General features: G+C 44.1%; 1 protein-coding gene across 2 annotated transcripts; it reads right to left on the reverse strand.

Moving 5' to 3' along the window:
- Positions 1 to 14,867: 14,867 nt before the first annotated feature.
- Positions 14,868 to 21,046, reverse strand: CTLA4 (cytotoxic T-lymphocyte associated protein 4). 2 transcript variants are annotated; one of them, XM_010971813.3, is made up of 4 exons: positions 20,812 to 21,046; positions 17,915 to 18,262; positions 17,351 to 17,460; positions 14,868 to 16,069 (listed from the first exon to the last, which is right to left on the reverse strand). In XM_010971813.3, the coding sequence occupies exons 1-4, from the start codon at positions 20,918 to 20,920 to the stop codon at positions 15,965 to 15,967; spliced, it is 672 nt and encodes a 223-aa protein (XP_010970115.2). In that variant the 5' UTR covers positions 20,921 to 21,046; the 3' UTR covers positions 14,868 to 15,964. The 2 variants fall into 2 exon arrangements, with proteins under 2 accessions (XP_010970115.2, XP_010970117.2); XM_010971815.3 differs by lacking the exon at positions 17,351 to 17,460.
- Between the last annotated feature and the right edge of the window lie 347 nt (positions 21,047 to 21,393).

Genomic DNA, 21,393 nt, shown 5'->3' on the forward strand with positions numbered 1-21,393 from the left:
TCTGAATGACCAGCATCCTTAATGAAACCCTGAAACAACTCCCTTCCTTTATTTTATTGTGCTAGTTTGAATACAGAGAGATAGAAAACTGTTTGAATTAGTAAAATGTGAGTTAATGTGAGTGGGCCCTTCATCATAGCTTTTATCAGCTCGATTTCCTCAGATGACTCCAAAGATCTAGCCTGCAAGAATTCCAGCCTCACTGGAGAGCTGACCCTGGAAGGCAGACAGCTGCTCTATGTGGTTTTACAAGGACTGCAAAGGCGTTAACAGTTTTGAAGCTCCAGGACCACTGTGAAATCTGGGATGCTGTGTTTTGAAGTGCGAAGTTCACCCTTGGCAGCTGTGCTGTGAACCAGCCACGGCCGGGTGTTAACTGTAATTGAAAATAGCCTTTCAACAGCCCTAGGGCCTCATTATTTTTAACTTTATAGTTCACATTGCTAAAAATATTCCTAAACCTCTCCCTTTTGATAATTTGGAAGAGGGGGTATTATACTAAGAAGGAGATGAATAATAACCACTTCCCCACTGGAAGGTCAGGATAATTCCTGGCGAAGGCATGGGACTCCCTCTGAACGGCAGCCTTACTGGATCCATCTAGCTGCAGAGGTCCACCCTGCTGGCTGAGACACGCTGCAGACGACAGCTTCTCCACCTCTTCTCACCTGAAAGTGACATGATTTCACATTTCACTTCAACAGTCACTGCTTAAAAGTACTGACTTAACCACCCACAAAGGCTGTTTTACTGCTTCCTTTTTCTTCAAAAAAAAAATTTTTTTAATGGGGCTTGGAAATTGAAATATTTAAACAAGAAAACAAAGGGAGAGATTATGATTTTAATCCCCAATCACAAATGACAGGATTGTCATCCTGGCTGTCATTTCAACATCAACCCTCGGCCTGATGAGAATGCCTTCCTGACGGAAGTGTTCAATCATAGCTATATTAAGCTCACTGCCCGGGTGATTTTATTGGTCACTGTACACCTTAAACCCAAAGCAGAAATAATGAAGGCGTGAGATCAACTTTTACTATCCACACCTAGCAGAAGGCCAAAGGTTCTGCAGACGCTAAATGACTAACAAGAATCTCTTGTCTGTTAAGTTTTCAAGACAGCAACTATCGAAGGAGAAGCCCCAGACCCAAGATTTTCTAACAAGTCAGAAACGGGAAGCTGGGTTATAGGGCAAGGACAGACATGTTCTCAGCCTACCCAGCCTAGATACCTTCCCCAAGCTTAGTTAGGGCACTTGAAATCAGCTATCCTGTCTCTGAAATACTCCCCTTTCCCTGAACACCTACATGGTCACACAGGTCTTAGCCGTCTGCAGGATGCCTGCTCCCCAGTTCTGACCTTAAAGATGAAGGTAATAAGAGTCCCTACTTCATCTTATGAAGATAAACTAAATAATTAAATATTAAGGGTTTAAAACTGACTTGGTGCACAACCAGCACTAAATACTTATAATTATTATCCCTGAATATTTTGAAGAGTATTTTCTAAACACACACAAATACAAAGATATCACTTGCTGGTGTTACAGAAATGCCATTTTCAATGGATATAGCACGATTATTCTAGAACCTGGAGGTTAATTACATACTTTTTGTCAGGGTCATCTTTTAGTGGGCTGAGTCCACCATCTTTTTTCCCGAAGTTCCTTGGAGAGGGCAGACTTTGTGATCACCCGCCTCTCTTAGAGTTTCTTTATCACATAGTCAGTAAGAAACTCATAGGCATCCCACCCGAATCTAAGCTCAGACCCAGTGACCCAGAAGCCATCCCTCCATTCTCAGTCTAAGAAAGTCCTTCCTGCCAACTGGCCAGCAACAGGAGAGAATGTTGATTCTGCAGCTGGACAGAGACAGCTCCCAGCTCCTCAACCAGATGCATAATCAATGTGGAGGTGACTGAAGAATTTTCAGGTGTACTTCTACTGGTGGAAGCTGTCCTGGAATCTCAGAGCATGGTCAGATCTCAACAAAACTGACCACTGCTCGTCTCCTGTCCTTCCTCTTTGCCCTCTTTTCTTATACTAGGACTTGAGGTCAAACAGATCACCAAGGGTTACGATAGCAGTGGATTTCTATAGCAAGGAGGCTATAATTTCTAGTCAAAAGTGGTTTTTAGGACAAACAGAAAATCTGTAAAGTTGGGGAAGATATCACGGTGCCATGGTAACTTCAAAAATCAAGCCTGTCCCTACTCAGAAGTGGCTGCTAAGACACTGAGTGGATCCCCCATAGGCTCCCAGTCCAGCTTTTCACAGACTTCCAAGGGTTTCAGCCAACGGGCATCCCAATCCATTTCTGACAAACATTTGATAGTATTCTTTTAGTGTGACCTATCTCTATGCTTTCTTTGATCCTGAGATCACAGCAGTTCACCGTATAGCTCTGGGCTTGGACTAAATACAGTAGTTTAAGTTTGGAAATGTTTACTTAATTCTGACTTCTTAAGAAGCCACGAGTTACCAGATGATCTTCTCTTGCTGACTCCCCTCACCCCACTAGCCCTCATCTCAGTTCTCCTCTTCCATCTCACAAAATCTCACGCTTTTGCTGCTTCTCCATCCTTCCCAGCCCCAAACCTGTCTTAACGTAATGGCTGTTTGGAGGTAAATGATCAAATTCTCTGCAAGCTTCTTAAGGGGAAAGATGTTACCAAGAATATGTTTGTGCAACATATTATCCAGCATGATGAATACTTGCTCTAGTAGCACCGTGCTCGGTACTACAGGAGATGCAGCAGAAATGGAAGGCATAGGCTTGACCTCAGGAAGCTTATAGTTATTAATCTCCTCTGGTGAACAGCACCTCCTGCTCTACTATGTTCTAAGAAAGTGGTCGGTTAGTAAACACCATGTGTGGAGAATGATGTCATGGTGTGATGCAGGCCAGTAAGTACACGCTAAATAAACTCCCTATTTTCCCAACCCCAGCCTGCAGAAGCATTAAGTACCTCTGATAATAGGTGGGTCTTTGAATGAGAAAAGCCATCGAATCATATGATGGGATCATTAAATGCATGTGTATACACAAATGAATTAGTGGCTTTTCTCTAGATCATGAATCTGAAGTCCTTTTGCTAACTCTTGGTAAGTTGGCCAAGTCCAGGCTGCGAGTCCTTTTTAAAAAAAAAAAAAAAAAACTCACAGCTGTTTCTTGTGATTCATTAGGTGGCAAAATGCCAGTCTCCTGGTTCTATGCACCTATTGTTTAACTTGGCTGTGTTTTCAGCAGTCTGAATGGTGTTCTCTCAGATGGACAGTGTGTTTATTCATGTATCTGTAGCTGTCCTGTTATTAAAAATGTGTCTTTGAAACAGACTTATGAAGTCTGGAAGGAAGGAAAACACCTAGAAGAAAAAAAATTAAGCATTTATCTTTTTTTTTTCTTAAGGCTCTTTGTCCCCTATGCAAACATTAAACACATTGTTCTCAGAACATCTTTATGGAAGATTTAGTACCAAAGGAGTAGAAGATTATCCTGAGATTGAATAGAAGTGGACGAGCTTCTATTCCTATTTCTCGAACATCAATAGACCTTTGCAGGATGCCCCAGCCCTTATGGAGGACAGAATGATACTTCTGCTTGTCTTATAATGCTAAAAGTGGCAAAACACATCCTTTTGCTCAGAGAAAATGAATATTTTTGTTACCTTAATTTTTAGTAAAACATATCATTCAAGGTACCACTTTGCAGTGCAGGGAGCCTGTGATTTTGAATGGCAGTATGGTAGGAAATTGGAAAGAACTTCTTGATGGAATATGTCAACAGAGAAGAAGAGAAGGACACCTGAGTCCACCGAATAAGGATTCAACGTGGGAAAACTGAATGATGCTCTTGAGAGAAGATACTTTAGCTAAATGACTTCTTGGGTCCATCCAAGACCTAGTGTTGAATGATTCCATAATAATGATGTGACTGTTTTTGTAAAGTATCACGGTGACCAGATTGGTCAAGGAGATTACGTGAAGGAAAATCTGAGTAATGAGTGAAGCTGCCTGTCAATCATAGAGGAATTCAATAGGTGAAACAGAAAGAGGTCTCTTGAGAAATGGTTGGCCACAGGGTGCAACACCTCATCAAGTTTCTTGTTGGTGAAACCCTCTTGCTTTGCTTAGAAGGGCTCATTTGCTGAGCTTTCACAGATGTAGAAATATGAAGTCAGCAGGTTGCAAAGCCAATTGGCAGTTTCAGTCGTATCACTTACAAGAAGAATTTGATAACCAATTCAGAAATGAATTGTGCTCCTTTCCTCTCTTGATTAGCAAGCCTCACCAGACCCATTCGGACTGTTCCACGTGTGTGGTCTCAAGAGTCTAGTTTGTTGTGGAGCTTATGTACTGAGTTCTTTCCAGAAAGCAAAGCTGAGGTTTGGCAGGGGGCAGGAGGTGGGGAGACGAAGGGGAGAGAGAAGGGTGTCTGTCTATTAAAAAATCACATGACTTTCTTTTCATTCAAAAATAAAAATTAGTGTCCTAGCAAGAAGGAACTAGGGATACAGCCCATGTTGAATAAATTTTACTTGCTTATTTGAAAACATATAGGACAATAATCATATGAATATTTATGTTCCTTATCAGATATATCACAGAGACCACAATAAAAGGAACATAGATTGAGCAAATAAACATATCCTATAAGAAGATCTGGGCTAATATGACTTTGTTTCCTAAGTAAGTTAATTAACATCCCTAAACCCTGCCTTTCTCACCTCTAAGCCATGACCATCCTGGCACTACCTATTTCTTAGGGCAGCGATGATGATCAAAGAACTACCATTTCCTTTGACTACTTGCATTTCAGCAATGGACATGAAAGTGCTCTTTTAAAACAGAAGCATGTTCCTCAAATGGAAAGTGTTAGGAGAATTCAGGCCCAGAAAATTTAAATGGCTTACATGAAATTGTCAGTTAATTGGTGTTGGGTCTAGGACTTAAAGCTAGCTATCTTTATTTGTCCTCCAGCAGTATTTCTTCAGTAGACTGTCATCTCCAATGTTTCCTTGTGAACCAATTGTGAAACCAAGATTTCAATTTTAAAAGACCTGCTTTAGAAATAAGCACTACTCTCAGGAGCACCCAAAAGGAATTAAAAGAGTTTGACATCAGAATGCGGAACAGACCTGTTGGCAGAGTCCTCTTCTAACTAAAATGACTGAACATTCTACTTTGAAACGAATGTTTGGGAAACATGTAGACCCAGTGCTAGGTGGTCCTTCTATGAGTGACACACTCCTCCCCAGATCATCCACCAAGGTGGCATGTGGATTTCTGCCTGCTCTCTGGCCACCCCGCCCCTCCTCTGCCATTGGCCGCAAGCCAGGTCTGCTTCCAGCCCCTGCAGGGACTCTCTTCAAGGAATCTTGTGCTGGAGATTTGTTCTTAAAATTTGCAGAATTCTAGGAGACAGCTTATTCTTATAGCATTTCCCAGACAGTAGGTTGCAGGTCCATACCTAGTGGGTAAAGGCCCTATAGTACTTTGAGGTTTCTCCTTATACTGATCTTAAGTTCATTCAGGGATGATTACTGCTCCATTTTCATATTCAATCAGGTACTCCTTCTACTAGAGATATTTACTGAAAACCTACTCTGTACCAGTCACTGCTCAGTGTCCAAGTAATTAAAGTGGAAAAAATGAGCAGAGTGAAAAGACTACATTTTCATGACTCTGACACCACCAGTGACAAACCCATCCACAGCATACCAGTCCCTGTCCCTTGTAATTTACATCCAGGATTACACTCACAATTGGCCAAAATGCAACTCGCTCAACATAGTTCATTTCCAGGACACAGGGACTTGAGATATCCCTTCATATGAATGAAGACCACGCCTTCTTAATTCTACCTTCAGGCTCTTAACAGAGGGGAGAATGGAGGAAGGAAAGAAGAAATTGATCTTTGTAGAAGTCATTTTCCATGTTCACTCTAACTTTGGGTTTCTTTTCTCTTAGTTCTCTTCTAAGTTACTGAGCCAAATCAGATCGCCACACCCTGGCCTGCTGTGTTCAGTGACAAGCAACTCTGGGAACACCTTGTAGCTCCTACAGATGACAGTGTGTATATCCCCCAGGTTTACTCCCTTTGAGCAACACCATGCACTGCTTTATGTATCCCTGAGTGGGGTTTGCTGATGTCCTTGCACACAGCCAGGCACCTATCATCGGACATTTCTATAATTTGGTTTTCCTCCTCAAGCACACTTCTCTACATGTTCTTAATTGAAACTCATCTTGTTTATGTCTGAAAACCTCTGCAGCTTATTAAGGTTGCTCTGAATTCTAACTATAGTTCTGCAGGTTTTCAGATCTAGAAGTGACCTTGAAGATAGCGAGTCTGACCAACGCCCTTACGCTATAGAGAAGGAAACGGAGATCCAGAGGCACAGAGGACATTTCCAAGTATATGTGATTTGTCTGTTAGGATCTCAGCACAAAACAGAATTTAACTCAGATGGTTCAACCGAAGAAACTTGAATAAAGGGATGACTTACAGAGGTGTGGACAGGGTTAAATGTAAATGATGGGTGCCGAGATTCCCTAGCAACCAGCAACAGCAGGAATTCTTTGCTTTCCCTAGAGCTTAAGGAAGAAGGGGAAAAAAATAATGGCCAGAACTCAGTGAGAGCAGGTAATGAGGAGAAGAAGCCACCCAAACAGAGCCGTAGTCAGGGAAGGACACAACGGCTGTCCTGAATGCTAACGTCAAGGCAGGGATGACTGGAAGAGATACGCCAATCACTGTCTCCTCCCGCCCCTCTCCTGCTGCTACTTTCCGTCCATCACTGATCGCCAGAGGGCAAGGCAGGTAATGTGGTCCATTCAGGTCAGCTTTCCCCACACCGTGAGAGCAGGAGAGCAGAGAGAATAGATCTGGAGGAGAATAACCAGTGGATACCGTGAATTCCAGCCTTAACGTGCATCTCCATTTCAACCAGTATCAGTTGCATTTCAAAGACTCTCTTTGTCTAACAAATATTTGCTGACGGGGACATGAAGGAAAGGTGAAAGAAAGGCAAACAGGAAAATGTAGAACTGGCCTGTGCCAGGCACTGTGCCAAAGTGCTTTAAGCACTCATGAAGGCATACTACAGTACTCTGTAGTAATAGACTTGCTGTGTACACTTACTGCACAGTACAGTGTTCAGCCCATGCCAGGCCCACGCTCAGCACTTTCTATACATCAACTTGTTCAATCTGCAACCTCGTCCTGCGGAGGAGGAAACGGAGGTGTGGAGTACAGAGCAGGATTGGCCCCAGTCCCCTTGTTGCAGAAGCCATGCTTTATTTATTACTCCATACCACCTCCGTAAAGTAAAAGTCCCTTGAGGAATTCATTATGTATTTGGGGAGACAGTAATACTAATGCATGGGAACTTAATTATGAGAGGTAAACAATAGCAAATTATATCAAAAGAAAACAGCATAAGAATGAGCCCAGGGATGGGAGTTCAGCTGGGGCTGGAGCCATCAATGAGACCAGGGCGACTCTTAATGCCTAACGCAGAAACAGTGTCAGGCAGCTGCACACCCACTGGGACAGAGCCAGGAGCAGACCCAGGTCTCCCAGCTCTGAACAAGAACTTTTAGTCCCCCTGCCCTTGACAAGTCACTTTTCAGGGCTCCATGGATGTCTCCTTGGGGACAGGGTTCCAAAGTACAGATCTGGTTCCTCACCCCGCAAGACCTCGGGCGGTCAACTTGGCCAACCTCCTGCCTCAGCCAGGAAATATTGAAATCCTCTTTTTTCAAATGGGGCAATTCTTCTACACTCATTTTCTAGCTTTTGAGGAAAAGCCAGTGACCAGTATTTCTAAGGAACTGAACACAGACTTCTAAATCTATGCACAGGAAAACATTCAAACAATGGAATATAAGCCAGGTAAGACCAGCCTTGTCCATTATACATTTGTCTCAATTATCATCACTTTTGAATATAATTTAGAGTCTTGGAGGTGGGTGATTACATTTGCTTTCTTAACTGTCTCTTAGAAATATGAAATATTTAATAAGATTATTAATAGAGGTCTCATTGTTCAAGGACAAAACATATAATTTTCTTTTCATTTGCATATGCATTTTGACCTTGAAAGGATGAGACATTACATTTGGTTTTACATTATTGCAGTGCGGTTTTTAATTAGGTTTCTGTTATGTTCTGCAAACAGAAAAACCGGCCTGCATCTAATTTAATACCTATAAATTTCCACAGATGGTCGCAGAATATCGTAGAGTCTAGTGGATAAAGATTTTGCCGCATGTTTTCCAATTCATGACTTAAATTTGTGTTTCTACCACATTCTTTTTTTGTTAAAAATTTCCATTGACTGTTTTGTTTCCAGAGAGTGTGATTATAAAATAATTCTCTCAGTTTCACTAGGCACAGAGACATCTGATTTGAAAAAAATTGTAGGTTAGGCAGCCAAGTTAGACAGAAATAGTTCAACTGCGACTGATGAAGGCAGGAGTGTTAGGACGGTTGTCACAAGTCAGGTTTCATCCTGCCTAATTTGATCCCAGTGTATATAATGCACCACAGAAGAAGGAAGTTTCTGAGCGTGGAGGCGGGGCTTCCACTTCCAGAGCAGCCATGAAATTCCGTCTGTCTGTGCTCACAAATTCAGCCTCAGTCTCCTCCTACCAAAGTCTGGGCCGACATGCTGAATGGTACAGCCTTGAGTGCAGAGTTTAAGGAAAGAGCACAGGTTTTGAAATCAGACTGACTTGAATCCAAATCCATCTCTGCCACTTATCATGATGAGAGCTTGGGCAAGTTCCTCAACAAAGGTAGAAAGAATACCTTCCCGTCTCGAGGTTGGACAGACAAATACAGGAAGGACTCTCCCACTGCCCACAGAGAGCTCCATCTAGAGAAGGCACTGGGCCATCAGCAATCGCTGACCCGGCAGAGGGGTAAGAGCTAAAAGAGGAAGGACCAAGTGTAGTGAGAGTAACCACGTGTGAGGGTTTAGGAGGAATTTACAAAGGGACGTTTGAGCTGGGTCCTGGAAAAGAAAGGAAGTAGTTACATTCCTGGGTTATCAAAGACACCTTGAATGCTATCTGTGAGTTATCACAGTTATATCTCTGACTCCTGGACACCTGTGTTGAAAAGGATTCTGAGGCTGTGTCTGGGATCAGTGGCCTTGCGGTTCATCTCAGAGCCAGTCTATGACAACATCTCCAGGCAAGGTCTCCAAGAGAATGTAATCTTCTCAACTTCTGAGGGTGACCTGGACTGTGGCCTCAGTTTACTTGTCCAGCATGCCAATTCTCACTGACACCCTTCCTAGCCTCCCTTTAAGGCGAGATACTATTCTCTGTACCCCCAGATGCCTGTGGGACTTCTAATATGAACCAACTGACCCACCAGAACATCAGTGGCCATTTGAATTTGGGTTTTCCTACCATATCATTTCCTGCCATGTTACCACCTGCCACCATAGATCTCCAGACAGTGCTGCTTGCCTGGATGGAGCCTGAACCCATCGTGAGTCTCTGATGCAGTCCATAGGAGGGGTGTCTGCCCAGAAGGAGCTAGCCCTTCAGCCAGCTGTGTTTCCCCAGCCCCCTGCCCCACCGCCTGATCCCCTGATTCTTTTCCTTCCCCACAAGCTGCTGTACATAAGGATTCATCAGGCCTGCCCCAAGCCAATCTGCAATGTGACCCAATGTAATGCACTCCCCCTGGCTCTGAATCCACGTCTACATCTAGGAAGGAAAATCCTGCTAACTCTTCTTTCTGTCATGAGCTCCTCGGGACACCAGGGCTGAGTGCTCCAGGAAGCCCACAAAGCAAACCCAGCTCCTCCTTCATATGGCAGCCCTTCTCATCTTGAACCTAGCCGTAGTGCCCTCTTGAACCAGTTCCTCCAGCACAAACGACAAACTCCATAAACACTCAAATTGGTGCAAGTACCATCCGCGCTACTCAGTTTTGCACAAGCTGAAAGCACTTGGCAGCTCCGTCGTGATGCTCCCAGACGCTGCTCCCCCACAGTCAGCTTTCACCCCTGCACGCTCCGCACACACACCTGCCTCCATCACCACCCTTCCAGAGTGGAACCAGACCACTCCTGGTAGGAAAGGTGTTTTTCTGGTTTAGCCCCAATTGTTCCCACATTTTGACTTCTGGTAAAAATGACCTCTGCGTAGCTACCTTCATCACAGTCTCAGCCGGAAGGTGCCCTTGTTCTGACCTGGGCTTCTCTCAACCATCTGTGAGGTCTTGCTTGATAATTTTCTTCACAGAATACAAGTCCACTTCATTTGCTATTTGGAGGGGTCTTCAGGCCTCTGTCTTCTGTTTTTCTTTTTTTTTTCCCTCAAAGGGCCTCATTACTATTTTCCAGCACCCCTCAACCTCAACTCACAGACTCTCCCTTCTCTTTACCCCCCACCCTCCCAATCTTACCTTCTGTTCTAAGCTGATCATTATCCTTTTACAAGGGTCACACATATACATGCAAGGTACTTCCCACTGACTTCCACTGGTCATTACTTCTATTACCTCCAGCCTGTTGTAAATGGGGAATGACCCTCTTTGCAGGAAGTGCACTACAGGCTATGCAAGAGTCAAATCTTCCCACTGGCTGTAATGATGGTTTCCATTTTCTGCATCTCTCAGTGAGAAGCTATAATACCCAAGACCAGCCAGAAATGTTGCTGCATTGACTTCAGTGCCAGGGAATAAGCAATCAGCTGCTGCTCCAACTGTGGATTGCAACCCATGGTCCACTTTCAAATGTCTTCAACTTCCTGTTCTCTCTCTCTGGTGACAACTCTCAGCTTCTGGAGCTAATCTCATAGTGAGCACCTTCAAAACAAAACAAAACAAAACAAAACAAAACAAAACAAAACAAAACAAAACAAAAACCTTGCAAAGCATTTGTTTTGAAACAGCTATTCAAAATAAAAATATTTGCTTATTCTGAAACCCACGTGTAACCCCCATGACACATGCCTTACTTCTCTAACACCTCAATCCCCATTGACTTTCCATTTTGCCCTTTTCTTTTTGCAGGCAGCCCCTAGATTTCAGATACGGTCATTTGAAAAGAGCATGGGCTTTGGAATTCAACATCAGTTCTAAACTTGACTCTGCCACTTTCTAGCTGTGTGGCACCGGGCAAGTAATAAAACCCCTTTGAACCACAGTTTCCTCATCTGTAAAGTGAGGATGATGTCAGTATCTCTTCTGCAGGGACCTTATGAGAGTTACTTTAGCTACTGTATACCCATGTGGTGCTAAAGCTCCATGAGTTGGTTTCCTTTCCCTCTTCATTCAAAATAAGGAGCTCATGAATCGAATCCAGCATGGTGGCTTCCTCCATAAGAAAGCAAGCCTAGAGAATGCTAGTCTTCATTCACAAACCCAAGCTTCCTCTGCTTAAAGTCATGGTTAAAGATAACTTTGATGCTCCAGGGGCAAAAAGATGCTCCCAGGAGATTAAAGAAGATGTCTGAGTTGCAAGTTAACTACAAGGGAAGAAAGCAAGGCTCATTTTCAATAAGTTGAAGGAAATAAGTTAATAGCAGGATGACTCTAGCTTGGTCTAAAATATCATCAAGGTGAAGCAAGAAGTAAAAGGAAATGTTCTCAGAAAACTGTGGTTCATGAGACGTCGTCTGCATTGCTTTCTAAAATTTGAAATCACCTCCTGAAATGTATTTCCTACAATTTTCCCCATAAAGAGCCCCCTCCTTTTGTTTAAATAGGTAATATCACTGTGTGTGACTAATATCATGTTTTTAAAAGACTGTTGGTTGCTATGGTAACCTGATGGTGTGTGATAAAAAGAAAGTGTGTATTGTTTCACTAGGTTTTTACGTGACTTCCAGCAATTGAGACCTGAGAGGCTTTCTCCTGCATGGGAGCCTTTGCTGGGACGGCTGGCAGAGGTGGTTCTGTCTTCTCCCCACAGCGGCATTCTTCTGCAGGATTGCTGAGGACAGGCTGGGTCGCCTGAGGCCCTTTTGCTAGGGCCCTGAAAGGGTAAGGGAGAGAGAGAAAAGATGGAGCCATCATCAGGCAGGAAACAGTGGTGATGATCACGTCAAGGTTTAACTCAGCAGTGGGGGTGGAGATGAGAGGGAAAGCAGGTTTTCTGGAGGTAGCCTAGAGTGGTGGCATTGGCATTCCAGAAGCAGCCTGAAAAGGACAGTCCCTGGGCAGAAAGTCTCAAAGTGTCACCATAGCAGAGTCCAGATGTGAAAATCTACAGACCTGGCCTCTCAGCCTGGGTCAAGTCCTGCCTTACTTTCTGACCTTGGACAGGTTTCCTAATGTCTCTGAGCCTTGTTTTCTTCTAAAATGTGAAAATAATTTCCAAGGCCCCTTCTCCAGCCCTAATCATCTGTGATAGTAGAATCCTGAGTTAGACCAGGGCTTCTGAAAGTAAGATTGTCTAAGACTCAGTGAAGAATTAAAATCCCTCAGGCCCTGCCTCAGATCTTACAAAGGAGAAGCCCTGGATCTGAGGCACCTCAACCCATATTTTTTCTAAATGCTCCACATAATTATCGTGCACAGTCAATGTAAGAACAACTGTAACAGAGTCCACCCACGGAAGTCAAGATTTCCAAGAAGGACCAGAAAGTCAGACTCCTTGCCATGTGGACCAAAGTGAGTTGACCTCTAAGAAAAAATTTTAAAAGATAAATAATTGCTCCCTTTGCAGGATCCATTAGCCCCCAAGGATACTGAGCATCAATCTAACATGTGCCCAGGAGTGGGAACAGGAGCTGTTGTTAATACCAAAACAGCAGCCATGGTCTCGGGCTGTTCCTGTCCAGAAACCCCTGGGGAGGGGTCTCCAGAACGCTTTTTATTCACACCACAATAAGGTACAAAATTTCCTGCTGATAGTACTGTCAGAGCGAACACACAGCATCCTGTTTTTGGGTTTGGGGTTTTTTTGTTTTTTTCTTTGGGCTGAATCTGGCAAACCTACCTACTAACGCCTATCCCAGCCTGTAGTCAAAGACACATAAAAGAGGAAGGAAAGGACCTTCCATCCCTCTCCACCAATAGAATGGGTCATCTTTCTGGTCTGAGTAAAGAAAATTGACCTGAGGTGAGGGAAAAAAATGTATAAAGTAAAACAAAGCTCTGAGGCACCTGAGTCATGGCTCTAACCAGGTGCAAAAGAGAAGGAAGCAAGAGGAGTAGCTTTCCAGAGAAAGCCATCTTCTCCTTTGCTTTGAGACCTCCCAAAACAATAACTTAAACTTATAAACTCTTAACCTTCCTACCTGGCTTCACTCCAATTAACAGCATAGTGAGATCAACAGTATGTAAGTTTGGATCCCAAACTTTTGCTCAGACACCCCCTTCCCCATATTTGCTCCCCCCACCTTTCAGGGGAACTCCAGGTCACAGTCTTTTTTGCCCATTTTCTTCTGCCATAGAAGAAACTTTTTTGAGCTAAAAAGTATCTCATTTTTTTCAAGATTGAGACTGAGTGAAGAGGGCAATGCTTAACTCAATGGTTAATGGTAGAATTTCAGATAATAATAGAGGAGATATTAAGCTTAAGTGAAATAGCCCATTGTCTAATGGTGTCTGAAAGATGCCCAAGAGATCCCTTGTCTAAGGCCCTCTCCGTCATTTAGATCCTCCATCAACTATGGAGAAGGGTGATCTCTGTAAAGACATTTGAAGGAGCAGAAATGCTATTACTCTACCCACAGGGCTCCTAAACTGTGTGTTTCTTCATGGCTCTCAACCAGAGGCCAAGAAAGCCTAAGGTCTTCTACATGATAGGAGCTGGTTCTAGGTAAATGCTATTACCATATTTGGAAGACCTATTCCTTTTTATATAACAAGTCTTTCTGGAATGCTCATTATGTGCTATCTCATTTGTTTGTTAGTACTTGCTTGGAAAAAAAAAGAGAGAGAGAGAGAGAGCTATAGTGAGCAAGAGAGAGAGAGATCTGCCTAAGCAGTGATTGTCAAAATTTGATGGGTATAAAAAGCACTGGGGAGCTGACTGGGAGAGCAGACTCCTGTCCCAGTTACCCAAAGATTCTGATTCAGTGCATCTGAGGGTCAGCACTTGAAGCAGCATTTTCAACAAGGACCCAGTTGGTTCAGCTCTACCTGGTCCCTGGCCACACTGAGAGTCCTTGCACAAGACGGTAACAGGAAGTAGAGGTCAAGAATAAGAAGCCCTGAGTGGAAACCAAGCAGGCTGAGGGTACACACTGGTTAACCAGGAATCACAGAAGGTACGTTTCCCTCCCATTTGTGAAAGAGTCCATCTGGAAGCCACAGGGGAAGCTCTCCTTACCACAGAAGCAGATCAAAATGCCTGCACGGTTGACCAACACCAGAGTTGCCGTGGCAACTGTAATCAGTGCCCGAGCGGAGCTGAGAAAGCTCTGGGTACGAAAAAGGAGGTGAAGAACCTGTGCTAAAGAGAAGGCTGTGTGATTTATCAAGGGCTGCTAGAGCTGTGGTAGCCAGCTTCACAACCCAGACAGCAGAGAAGAAATCAGGACAGAGGACGTGATCCTCCCAAGAATGGCTTGTAGGTAAGAGCTGGTGGACAGCTGACTTGTGAAGCATTATTTGCCATTTCGGGGTTGTTTTTCAATTTGTTCCCAGTATTTCTAATATTGGAGACACAACCAGCTGCTGAATAGATCAATCAAAAATAAACTCTAACAGGGGGAGGTTGTAGCTCAGTGGAAAAGTGCATGCCTAGCATGCACGAGGTCCTGGGTTCAATCCCCAGTACCTCCATTAAAAATAAATAAATATACCTAATTACCGCCCCCCCAAAAAAACCCAACAATAACAACAAAAATAAATTCAAACACAATACTCAAATATGAGGAAGATAGAAACAGCTCTGGAAAACGACCACCACAAATTTTTATTTAATTAAAAATATTATACATGTTGTTGCATTTTCATGGAAAATATTGAGTTAAAAAACACCAACAGTGTTTGTTTTCAGAGATCTTCACACTCCGTTCTGCCTACTTGCTGCTTTTTTTTTTCTGTCTGTGGCATTAACCATGTGTAAGGAATCAGGGCCCTGTGGAATGAGAGCTTCCTTAAGATCCATACCTCCAAGACTTCTGAAATGAGCCTATTTCTCAACAACAGTGTTCTATTGAGTTAACTCAGATACCACCAGCCTTGGATTCCTTGCAAACCCGTGAAAAGAGCTGGTATAAAAACCCAAAGCACATGGCAACACCAATTCAGCCCAACATGTCTGCAAGCATTGGCTATGACCTTATCCAGTTTCCAAGCCAGTGACCTTGTACTCAACCTGGTGTATTAGTGTCCTGAGTCCCTCCAGAAAACTTCCCCTGAACCAGTGGTGGGAAGACACTGCCATATAGTGTTTATATTCAAACCATCAGCAAATACACAAAAGCACATGTGGCCCCCATGCACAATACTATCAGATAAAAAATACATATTGGTACAATACAACCTTTGGAATCACTGGCTAAAATATAGCCATGTGAGTCTTTTTTAAAATCATCACATAATTATATATTTCTTAAGAAAAATAATACAGCATAAAAATTTAACTTGAAAACATCATTTTAGCTATAAACTTCTCACATGTACATACAAGATGTGTACAGTGTCATCCTCTCCCTTACTTCATCCTTTGCTTTCTTTGGACTGTACCATTTCCTAACTTATGTCCTTGCTCCCACCTCATAATGCTGCATCCCCACATTGCTCCCAAGTGATGCTTTTGCTAAAATTGGATCAGATGTGTCAGAACCATCCCGGCTCTGTTTGCCTGGTCCTTTGCTTTCAATTGTAGTACACTTAATTTGGGTTCTGCATCCAGCTTTATAGTAAAGAGAGGTGAATCCCCCCAAATACACAAACAAACAAAAATAGCTGGAGAGCAAAAAGTTAGAATTGCCTCAGCTCTTCCAAACTGGAAAATAGTCTTTCTTCTTCATAATGGTCTCTCAATTGATGGGAATAAAATAAGGTTGAAATTGCTTTTCACATTCTGGCTCTGTTGGGGGCATTTTCACATAGACCCCTGTAGTAAGAGGGCTTCTTTTCTTTAGCTGCCAAACACAAAGAAGAATAGTCATTAGTATTATGGAATATAGCAACCACTTCTAGCCATAATAAGACCCAACAAATATTGGGTTCCTCCCCTGTTGAAAAATAGATATTCACAACATACAAAATTATAAGCCCCAGGAGATTTTCTTGATTCAGTTATTAAAATTCATTTTGGGTAAATAACTCTGTGTGATTGACATAAAATAGAAATGATTTTCCCTGACAGGGAGACAGGAGAAAGGAACTTGGAGAAAGCTTTAGAAAGAACACCCACAATGCCTATGATAATTGACCAGATCCTGTCTGTTAGGGGATGAACTTGGTAAGATAATGAACTTCAGTTATCCTCTTTGAGAGCTGCATTTCTCATCTCCACTCCTGGTACACGTTTTATTACTTTTTCTCTGTCCACATTAGTTCCCAGTTTTTATCACCTCAGTAAATTGAAGTCTAGTCTGCTAGTCTGTGTGGCAGTTCGTAGCAAATGAGGTAGAAAGAAGCTACAGCAACAGAAGAGATTGAGTAGGGGACCTTGGAATAGAGTGTGTGGTGGTAGGGGAGGGGAAGGGGGAGGGAAAGAAGGGGGATGACGGAGGAAGGGGAGGGAGCAGTTTGTGACGGCAAAACCAGCCTTAGGCAAAGGGGTCTTCAAGAGACTGTCACAAAGAAATGATGACAGGAGACCTGATTCCTGCCTCTGTCTCTTCTACACCTTCTACACAACTGGGTTTTCATTTCCTGGGCTGGAGAGGAGGGTAAGACTTGCCAGCGGAGCAGACGGGGTAACAGGGAGCCCTGGGCTGGTGTTAACATCGACAGCGACAGCTTGGACCAGGAAGGCACATGTGAAGTGGCTTCCAGAGACGGCTTCCGGTGAAGTGGAGGGACATTAAGGGGAGAATAAAACCCACCCAGGTGGTCTTCTCCAGCAGCATTTTGCCCAACCTCATCTTGTGTTTCAGGGTTTTTAACTTCAGTACAATTGTCATGAAGACAAAGAGCAGAACAGCTGCCTGGGTTGTTCAAACGGTTACTCAGACCGAAACCCTGCTCAGAAGCACACAAACATTCAATGTCAAACACACTCATCTGACTTATTAGTCATCCCGAAACCTCAAAGGCCAGTGCCAAGGGTTCTAGTGTGTTCTGTACCACTATTTTTCCTCTTCTTCACTTATTGCTGCATCTCAAGAAAACTCAACCCAACGGCATCATTTGGTCAGTTGTTACCGCGAAAGGCATTCCCCCTGAGGATGGAGAGTGGTCAGCAGTGCACTCACCATTTTGCTCAAAGAGACCGCTGTGATGAGGAAGCTGTAAAAAAACAACCCCGAGCTGATTGATGCCAGGACCCAGAGGAGGAAGTCAGAATCCGGGCACGGCTCTGGATCTGTAGCAGAAAACAAAGCGGAGTGTCCCTGAGACTCCAGCTAAACTTTAGGGCCCTTCTTGCCCCGTGGGTGAGAAAAGGAAGAAGTCAGAGCTTCCAGACCTTGATGCCCACCCCTGAATAGAGTTGTGAGCCCCTAAGTAGGTCCTGGCTGTTGGGGTCCTTCCCCAGGAGGGTCAGATCGAAGGCCAAGGCCAAGTGTCATGCTCATTATCACTCCAGAGTGAGTGCCCCTGTCTGCCAGGAGGAAAAACATCTTCCCTGACTCAGTTTATTTTATAGTCAGAATGCCGTTTGTCTCTCCAACCACACTAAGCAGGATGCGAGAGAGCTCTTAAAGAGAATTCCCACAATCTTAAAAATGAATGACCTGAAATCAAGGAACAAAACTGCTTTCACACAAAGAAGAGACAGCAATGCAGAAGACGCCAGTCAGCGATGCAGCTTTGCTCACCAATGACATAAATCTGGGTTCCGTTGCCCAGGCCCACGTAGTAGGGCGGCGGGTACATGAGCTCCACCTTGCAGATGTAGAGCCCGGTGTCCATGGCCCTCAGCCCTTGGATGGTGAGGTTCACTTTGTTTCCACTGGAGGTGCCAGTGCAGGTGGAATCATCCAGGAAAGTCAGCTCGTCCTCCACCATGTACGTGGCGGCACAGACTTCGGTCATCTGGCTGCCCGCCTGCCGCAGCACGGTCACCCGGACCTCGGCCTCTTTGCCTGAAGACCCATACTCACACTCAAAGCTGGCCACGCCTCGGCTGCTGGCCAGCACCACCGCGGGCTGGGCCACGTGCATGCCTAACACGGGAAAACCAAAGGGAGCTCTGTGAACCCGCGTTCGCCGACAGACACGTCCAGGCAAACCCTCAGGCCAGGAACAGTTGATCTCTGGTGCCCCCACTCCCGCCACCAGCTTCACCTGTCAGCCCTTCTCTCCTCCCTGCCCTGTCAACAAACCCATCACCATCCCCATCCCTTCCCTTCTCCACCCACCCCAGCATCCCCTCCATCTCTCCACTGCCTTCCAGCTACTCTCCATATAGGTGCTTCCTTATTGGAAAACAGTTTCTTGAAGGCAGTTGGTTGTGGCAGGAAGGATATTGATGTAACAGACAGAAGGGCTGACTCTATCATGAGATATGTGACTTGGGGAAAGCCATGCCTCCCCTGTAGCCTTCATGCTTCCCTCACATGCAAAAGAGGGGGTTAGATCATATGCCATCGGAGTGCCTTCCAACTCTGGTATTCTGAGGCCATAACAGAACCGTAGGGCTATAACAAGTTATGGGGAAAACCTTGGAGGCTGAGGTATAGAATCTTGCCTGAGCCCCTCAAAGCGCACCTCAGAAAACTCTGCCTGCGTTTACCTGGCCCTGGACCTCTGTCACCCACGAAGAGCTAAGCCTTGGCTCACGGTGCCAGCCCCACCTCCCCGTGTTATTACAGAGTGAGGGATGCTGCTTGACGAAGGAAGCCACAGAGTAGAGGGCACCGGGTCGTTTCCTCTCTAGGCTGAGGCAACCCTGCTGTTAACTTCTGTGGGCTTCCCCTGCCACTGCCATCACCTCTTCTGCCACCCTCTCTCCTTCCTTAAACACCTTGTGTCCCTTTGTTCTTTTCCCTCCAGCTTCTACAGGATAAGGGAGGCCAGCTCTCTATACAAAAGGGCTCACATCATATAAAATATGGTGGCCTCATGACAAACTCCCCTCCTGTAACTAACTTGGCCCCTCTCTAGTCAATCAGTCATACAAGTGACACTCAAAACTTGGATTGAATCATGTCACTCATTCTCTTTGAACCCTTTCATGCCTTACATGTCACTGATTGCATCCGATCCCAACTTACCACCCCAGTCTGAGTGGACACCACTTTCCAGAATACCTCTTCCTGTGGATAAATCACTTTATACTAAAACACTAGTCCTTCCCCACAGCCCACCGCACCTGTACTGGACAACCTGTGTCCTCCGAAGAGAGGACAATATTGCAGCAGCCATTGCCATGATTAATCCAGCAGCCATGGTCGGCTAGACAACATTCTTCTTCCCAACCCTCATCTATGTCTATCAGGGATGCCCTCTGAGCCTCCTTCGTACTGTTATAACTCCATCACACCACTTAATCAAGTTCTGCCCTATATTACAATGTTTTGTGCATTAGTCATTATATCCTGCTCATTTGTGATGTTGACGCTAAGCCTAAAGAAAACCAAGCTTCCTGCCCTCCGCTAGGCAAGCTCCCAGTTACCACCACGAAGTCTGGTCACACTTGATTTTCCAATGTCCACCATTGGGAGGATCCCAGTTACAAATTGAGATAAATTTTCTAAAAAGTAAATTTGACTCTTTCTAAGGGTATTTAACCTTTACAAGTTCAAAACATGTCAAATAAGAAAATGTATATGAAGATTATTGATCCAGTAGACATTAAATCATCAAATATCTTTTGAGCACCTATTTTGTATAAACCACATGGTTTCTTAACCGGGAAGGTCTAGAGAGAGAAAAGGTTAAAATTCAGTGGAACTGCTCCTCATTTTATGCCACATAACAAACCTGGTATCAACCTCTAAAGAGCTTTACTTCATCTGAACACTGGGGAATCAGCACTTGAAGTCCAAAGATAGGTCAGGCAGCTAAGTATCTTATGCCAAAGAGACCTGTCTTTTTATTACTTTCTTTCTTTCTTTTGTTCTTTCGTTCGTTCTGTCATTCTTTTTTCCTCCCTTCCCTTTTTTTTTTTTTTAATTTCAAACAGCTTTCATTTTTAAAAATAATTAACTAACTAGGTTACAGAGTTCATTAAGAGGACTTAAAATCTGGATTGAGTAAAGAAGGCTGAAATTCTAAATAAGCTGGCTAATTCATTTATAAAATTGAATTACAGGACCTTAAAACCTTCAATTGGGTAGGAAGGAAACTTCCCATAATTTTCTTAAATCAATGTTCTTTAAAAAGGGAAATCTTGAGCCAACCATGATTCCAAGCCCAAATGTATTTAGAACCGTGGGTATCTTTTCTCTCTTAAATCACTTGACTTTACAGGATTTCCTTCCAATCTTGTAGAATCGCCTGAAATCGCTCATGTTTCTCAAACCAACTCGTGTGTATTCACGAAGCGCCCCCTCCATGCCCGGCACCTGCTCTGAGCCATGTCTCTGCTGATTTGCTGATGCCAGCTGTCCCCTGCCTGCCTTGGAATACAGAGCTGCCCAAGCTAGGAGATTGGAGTCTTACCCTGAGCTTCTGGCTTTGCTATAAATCACTGCCCTTGACTGCTAAAAGAAATGAAACCCAGGTGGGAGAAACACCTCCTCCAACTTCATGCTCCAAAATCCTCACTCACCTTTGGAGAAGACAGGGATGAAGAGAAGAGAAAACAGGGCAGTGCAGGGCCAGGTCCCAGAAGCCAGGTCCAGCCGAGCCCCATGGCTCCGGAATCCAAACCAAACCATGGCTTTATGGGAGCGGTGTTCTGATCTTCAGGAAGCAGAGCGAAAACTTTCAGGATCCTGAAGCTTTGAAATGTGTTTGAACCCACACAGAATCAAGGACTTTATATAGCTGGCTTTGATCCCAGGTATGTACTACACATGTGCACACAGAGGAGGCACCTGAATAGAAAGCCTTTTTGTTTTGGTTTTACGAGAAAGGAAGCCGTGGGTTTAGCTGTTACGTCGAAAAGATAACCTCAAACACTCAAAGTAAAACTGAGCAAAACAAGCCAATCCATGGATGGAAAATGCACTCAATTAGAAACTGAAGCTTCTTGTTCACTTTGAGGATAAGTGGAGACTTGGAGAATTTCCTGGAGTGCAGGAGTCCCCCTAGGACCCAATTTTATCCAGTTATCCAGTCATCTTTTGCCACCCAGTGTACTTCATGGACACCCCCCAAAACTGCTAAGCTGCTGGCTCTCTGAGCCCTT

This window comes from Camelus bactrianus, chromosome 5 (assembly GCF_048773025.1).
Source record: "Camelus bactrianus isolate YW-2024 breed Bactrian camel chromosome 5, ASM4877302v1, whole genome shotgun sequence".
Taxonomy (NCBI): domain Eukaryota; kingdom Metazoa; phylum Chordata; class Mammalia; order Artiodactyla; family Camelidae; genus Camelus; species Camelus bactrianus.